The sequence below is a fragment of the Podarcis vaucheri genome (genome assembly GCF_965113315.1).
Source record: "Podarcis vaucheri genome assembly, chromosome: 14".
Taxonomy (NCBI): Eukaryota; Metazoa; Chordata; class Lepidosauria; order Squamata; family Lacertidae; genus Podarcis; species Podarcis vaucheri.
This window is the reverse complement of record NC_138752.1, coordinates 20,362,804-20,369,614: the sequence shown is the minus strand read 5'-3', so window position 1 is coordinate 20,369,614 and position 6,811 is coordinate 20,362,804. Positions and strand designations below refer to the sequence as shown.

The window sequence follows — 6,811 nt, the reverse complement described above, 5'->3', positions numbered from 1 at the left end:
CCCGCCCCAGCATGCAGAAATATAAGAGACAACAAACTGAAGCAATAGTTGGAAGGGAGAGGAGATAAGCAGGATGGGGTGGGAAGGAGAGAGGAGAGGCAGCAACCAACTGATCTAGGATAAGTATTCCCTTGGCTCCTCCAATCAGTATTTCAGCCAGATTTCAAAGAAGAAACTTATCCTTCACTGCAGTTAAGACATAAAAGAGAGACATAAAAGTGTAACCCACAGTGGACCTCAACATTGGCTGGGGGAGATCTGGATTCAACTTTGTGCTTCACCATGAACTCACTGTGTGGTCTTCAGGCAAGTATCTCTCTGTCATCTTTGCTGGCCTTAGGTCTCCAACGTATCCAAAACAGGGATAGACATTACCTACCACAATAGGATCGAAGGGAGGATTGCAAAGTATTCTGTACACGGAAATGTGCAATATAAATTAGCATGAAGGGCAATAAGGAAATAGACAGATTTTGGCCTGTGTGCGTGTGTGTACACATATATATAGCTGGGTTGTATATGAATGGGTTGCTCTTCCTTTTCCTCAGACTTCCTCCACTGAGATCATGGCTTCCAAGCCACCCTGTTTGGAACCGACGGCTACATTGAGGTTATGGTGGTGAATGCTGGATCTGTGCAGACACACAGAAGCTTATTCCAGTGGTGGGATCCAGGGGGTTGTGCTGAGGCTGTCCTCTCCCCATATGCCTTTTCCCTGGATGGTTCTCGTAGACGACTGTTCGGGACCTTGGCAACATTCCTAGGACTCTGGTTCATTCACTATTATTTTTATATATGTATAAAAAAACTGAAACCGGTAAATAAGGGGAGGAGGAATACTACATCCATTCTTGTTTCCTTGTGGTCTAGTGGCTATTTTCTGTTTCTGGTTTGTTTGTTTTTTTACCCGTAGGTGATGAAATCCTTTCGAACTGTATATGTTCCAATAACAAAAAACAAAACTGTATAGAGTCTACACATGTGAAAGAATCAGCAAACTGGGGCTTGTTTGGAACAGCATCTGTCCCCAAATGCTGAAAGTAGAAGTCGGGGCTGGGTGGGGGGCAATACGAAGGTGGTTGGGGGTCAGTAAAAGGAAGTTCTTCCAGGGGGCATCACCCTGGATCAGAGCCCAGTCTTTGCCAGTTCTGCACCAGGGGACAGAGCCCACAAAGTGCAGCTACAGATCAGGCACAGTCTTGCCAGTTTTTAATTTAATTTAATTTTTTTTTTTTTTGGCGGGATTATCTCTTAGCATTCCCAAATGGGTTGAGCTCCACCCAGCAACTGGAACCAAAAGAGCGCAGTAGGATTCACAGTTCCACACCTTGAGTTAAAAGATCCTGTTTCCCCTTTTTCTTTTTTCTTTTTTCTTTTTAATACTGTAGGTTCTTTTTCCTCCCTCGCTCTCTCCTTTTTTCTTATAACGCCTTACATTTTCCTGTAATGGCAGCTTCTGGTGGGAGGTGAATATATCTTTCTCTCTATATATATTATCTCTAGATATATATATATATGTAAGCCAAGCTGCTTTACAGGTGGGTTGTCAGGACCTTTCTGTTTGAAGTTGTAATTGTCTTTTTATTTGTTCAGTGTTGTACGTGTAGCAGGCACTTGAGTTTATATGAATATGTTGGCTTGAGGTCAAGGGAGAGGTAGGGAGGGGGAGAAGAAGGGCAGAGCAACGGTGTTGGAGGAAAGGGACCGCTGCTAGCCAAGGATGTCCAGGTAGATTGGTGTGGCTTTGCCCAGGGCGTGAAGGATCTTGTAGATTTCCTTGATGTTCAGCCGCTGCTGAGGTTCCCTCTGCCAGCAGCCCAGCATGATGTCGTAAACCTCCTTGGGGCAGACTCGAGGACGCTCCAAGACTCGGCCTTGGGTGATGCACTCGATGACCTGCAATGCATAACAGAAGAGATGAAAAGTCACATACACCCTAAACCATCTTTTTAAAGTTTACCCATCTGGGATGAGCATGTGTGTGATTTAATCATTTTACAATTATTAACAACAATAAACAAAACTGCTCCGGGATTCTTATTTTTTTTACTTCAAAAAAAAAATGAAGATCATGGCCACTGGTCCCATCAACTCCTGGCAAATAGAAGGGGAAGAAATGGAGGCAGTGGGAGATTTTACTTTCTTGGGCTCCATGATCACTGCAGATGGTGACAGCAGTCACGAAATTAAAAGACGCCTGCTTCTTGGGAGAAAAGCAATGACAAACCTAGACAGCATCTTAAAAAGCAGAGACATCACTTTGTCAACAAAGGTCCATATAGTTAAAGCTATGGTTTTCCCAGTAGTGATGTATGGAAGTGAGAGCTGGACCATAAAGAAGCCTGATCGCTAAAGAATTAATGCTTTTGAATTATGGTGCTGGAGGAGACTCTTGAGAGTCCCATGGACTGCAAGAAGATCAAACCTATCCATTCTTAAGGAAATTAGCCCTGAGTGCTCACTGCAAGGACAGATCCTGAAGCTGAGACTCCAATACTTTGGTCACATCATGAGAAGAGAAGACTCCCTGGAAAAGAACCTGATGTTGGGGAAGATGGAGGGCACAAGGAGAAGGGGATGACAGAGGACGAGATGGTTGGATAGTATTCTCGAAGCTACCAGCATGACTTTGACCAAACTGCGGGAAGCAGTGGAAGACAGGAGTGCCTGGCGTGCTCTGGTCCATGGGGCCACAAGGAGTCGGGCACGACTAAACGACTAAACAACAACAACAATAATATTCTGCAAAAAATGACAATGGTTCTTCTGAAAGAACCTCAAAACCTCGGTGTCTTAAGGTCAGGTCCACTTGCCCCTCCAGATGTGTTTCTGCTGACTTTAGGGAGAATTCTTTGAATGTGGACTACTGCTGGATTTTAACCTTGGTTTGACTAGCTCATACTGTAATATCTGGTTTTCCCGTACATTGGCAGGGTTGTAAGGTACAAGGAACACACTGACATAGGGGATTTAACTACATGCACAAGTTCTGTAAGTTCAGGCTGTAACAGGAATTAGCATTATTATTGGCAAACATGTCATTTTGGATCCTAAGTTACATCTTTTATCCGCTTTTGATGGTGCTAATGCCAAACCTATTGTCAACAATTAATTTTATATCTGCTAGTTGTTGCTCATTACATAATAGCTTAAGGATGGAAGAGCACTTTTTGTTACTCTTTGGACTTACCATTTTAAAAAGTAAAGTTTATTGTCATTTCTGAAAAACTGACCCGTAAGATACATGCTGCCAGGGGAATGGTGGACCCCTCAGAATTTGAATCTGCTTGGGGGCTATCTCATGGTTAGCACATTCCTACCAAATATGGTTTTATCTGGCATCATTTATGAATATTTGCCATATCTTCTATAAATGTGAAACGTGTATCCCGCCAGGTAATAAATGTTATGCTGTTCATTCTTTCTTTAGCTTCATTTTTTTATCGTGTATTTTTATTCTCCTAGCCTTTATGACTGTTTTTATGAAGCATTTTAGTTTGCTGCTTTGTTTATTTAAAAAAAAGATAGGAAAACCTGCTCGAGTTAGCTTTTGTGGGAGGTAAGTATTCTCTTGACAATATTGTACAGGGGCCACCTGTTTCTCCAGAATTTATTCCTATATCCCCTTGCCATTCTTGCTCCTAGGTAAGATAACTGGGGTGGGATTTGTCAGGCAGCTGTTATTACTGGTTGCCTCCTCTCCCTTGTCTGAAGCTCATAAGCAGCACTGCAGTGGCATCCCAATGACCTGACATGCACTGCCAATAGCAGCAGATCTCAAACAATGCACTGAAGGCAGCCAAACTCAGCGAGGGTGGTCCCCAGAGCTTATTGCTTCTGAATAGTAATGGGCACTGCCACACATCCAAACAGATAGTTATCATTCCGATGTTTGCATATAAATAGCAAAAAAGGGTAGATAGATTAAGAAATTCTGTGGAACAGAAAGGGAAGAGAGAGGGGTGATAAAAACATGACAGGCAAACAAAGCTATGTCGTCACAAAGCCAAGAGTGGTGTCAGGGAGAGGTGTCTGTCAATGTGGTGGCTCCAGCCCTGCTGTTGGATAGCAGGTACAAGGTTCCAGTGAAATTTCACCTTCCATGAAATGTGAAGTAGCCATGCTTAGCTGCTTATACTGAATCAGGCCATTGGTCCATCTATCTCAGTATTATCTACAGTAGTTGGCAGTGACTTGCCAGGGTTTCAAGCCAAAGTTTCTCTCCTCCACACTACACACAGCCTTACTTGGAGATGCTAGAGATTGAACCTGATAGAGGCATGTGATTATGGTGGCCAGTGCTTATTGCCCCAACACAGGAAGCTGTCTTATTCCAAGTCAGACCATTGATCCACATAGCTTCGTATTGTCCACACTGACAGGCAGCAACAGCTTTCCAGGGTTTCAGGCAGGAGACATTCCCAGCCCTATCTGAGGATGCTGGGGACTGAACCTGGAACCTCCTACAAACAAAACAGATGCTGTACCATTGAGCTATGGTCCTTCCCCAAACACAAGAACATAGGAAGCTGCCTTATATTGAGCCAGATCATTTGTCCATCTAACTCAGTACTGTGTACACTGACTGGCAGGAGCTCTCCAGGGTTCTGGGCATTGTTCTCTCCCAACCTCACCAGGAGATGTCAGGGACCTTCTGCATGTAAAGGAGATGCTTTTCCATGAATCCCTGTGACAGGGTGAGCTCCCATTGCTCGGTCCCTGCTACTACCAACTCCTAGCAGTTCAAAAGTACATCAAAGTGCAAGTAGATAAATAGGTACTGCTCCAGCCGGAAGGTAAACAGCGTTTCTGTGTGCTGCTCTGGTTCGCCAGAAGTGGCTTAGTCATGCTGGCCACATGACCCAGAAGCTGTATGCCGGCTCCCTTGGCCAATAAAGCGAGATGAGCGCTGCAACCCAGAGTCGGCCACGACTGGACCTAATGGTCAGGGGTCCCTTTACCTTTACCTTTACTGTTCTTCTAACATTCTAAGCTATGTCCCTACCCACAAGATCTGTAGGTCTTTCAAGAGCATCCCTCACAGTCAAACTTCAAAAGCAAACCTTGAAAATATTCTGAATTGTTTCCAAATGACACACTTACATCATTTCTTCCCTCAGCTGCACCTAAGACCAGCTTTTCTGGAAACAGGATTGGATATTCCTCCTGCCAAACTCACACATCAAACCTAGGCCAAGTGTTTTCCACAAATGCATGGGGTGTGTGTGTTGTGTTTGATATGTTAAATGACAGTAACAGGCAACACTGAGAGCATAGAAGGACCTGCATTAGGCATAGAAATAAACACCTTCAATTATTCTCTGTCTACAAATTAAGGAATGCTTATCTGGAAAGCAGAAAATGCACACCCCTTTTTTTAAAAGGCAGAGCTGAAAATCTAATAGGTACACAGAAGGACAAATTTCCATCCCTCACACCTCAGTCAATTTTGCATCTCACACCACATGAGTCGCATCTCCTGCTAAGCCTTACAAGATATTTCTGCAGATACCTCTAAATGTAGTCTAGCAGTTCTCTCTTAACAGGTTTTTCTCTTCTTCCATAATTCCCTACAAGGTTATTTTATCATCGTGCGGTTCTAACTGGAAGGATGCTGAAACCCAGGACTATGGGGGTGAGGGGTAGAATTGGGAAACTTGCTTGCTTGCCACCTGCTCAGCTGCTACAAAGATTTCCTACAATTTTCATTGGTCTCTGCCTATCCAAGCTTTCGGATAGTGGATTGCGGCCTTGTCTCCCTTGGCTGTTTCAGTGCATCTGGACCAGCTAGGACAGCTCAGCTGGGAGAGCACAAGACTCTTAATCTCAGGATTGTGGGTTCAAGCCCTACGCTGGGCAAAAGCTTCCTGCAATTGGTATTAACTACCCTTGCTGTGCCAGGAGATTGTTTTTACATGTGTTTCCCATACCCACCCACTTCCACATGCCCAATACCTCTGTGTTTGACAGCTGGAACCATGGCTGCTTCCCGTATGTGAAGATTTCCCAGAGGATCACCCCAAAACTCCAGACGTCGCTCTCTGTCGTGAATTTGCGGTACATGATGCTCTCAGGAGGCATCCAACGGATCGGGAGCATGGTATGTCCTCCAACCTGCATGATGGAGCAGAAGACACAACAAGACTTTGGTTATTAGAACTGTAAGAGAACAGACCATAGTCAAGTTCAGCTTTGAGATCATTGAATGTTACATACACAAATTGAACACTAGTAACTCTGGGAGAATGTCTCAGCTACATTCTTTCTTTCCAAGATGCTAGCTTATTACAGCAAAGGAGGCTTTGACGATATCCTGGGTAGAGATGAGAGAGGTCTCCCCAAGTTGTCTTGGATTAAACATGGAAATAAACTAGAGAGAAAAGTGGATTATCTTGGACAGGGATCAGCAACCTTTTTCAGCAGGGGGCCAGTCCACCATCCCTCAGACTTTGTGGGGGGCTGGACTATATTTTGAAAAAATAATAATGAATGAATTCCTGTGCCCCACAAATAACCCAGAGATGCATTTTAAATAAAAGCACACATTCTACGCATGTAAAAACACCAGGCAGGTCCCACAGATAACCCAGAGATGCATTTTAAATAAAAGGACACATTCTACTCATGTAAAAACACGCTAATTCCCGGACCGTCTGTGAGCTGGATTTAGAAGGCGATTGGGCCGGCCCTGGCCCCCAGGCCTTAGGTTGCCTACCCCTGATCTTGGATCATTTTCCCCAAGCTAACACAGAAAACGACCCACTACTATACCTTTTAAATATCCACCTATTCAGTGTAAGGGAGGATCATT

The 6,811-nt window shown here is 44.1% G+C and overlaps 1 protein-coding gene across 2 annotated transcripts in view; it reads right to left on the bottom strand.

The window, feature by feature from the left end:
* Positions 1-1,203: 1,203 nt before the first annotated feature.
* The window catches only part of NTRK3 (neurotrophic receptor tyrosine kinase 3), a 408,224-nt gene continuing 402,616 nt past the window's right edge, over positions 1,204-6,811 (bottom strand). For both annotated transcript variants that reach the window (XM_082198419.1, XM_082198420.1), the window contains 2 exons: positions 5,956-6,114; positions 1,204-1,896 (listed from right to left, as the gene is read on the bottom strand). In XM_082198419.1, the coding sequence (XP_082054545.1) occupies positions 1,711-1,896; positions 5,956-6,114 (345 nt within the window). In that variant the 3' untranslated portion in view covers positions 1,204-1,710. The remainder of the gene's footprint in view (positions 1,897-5,955; positions 6,115-6,811) is intronic.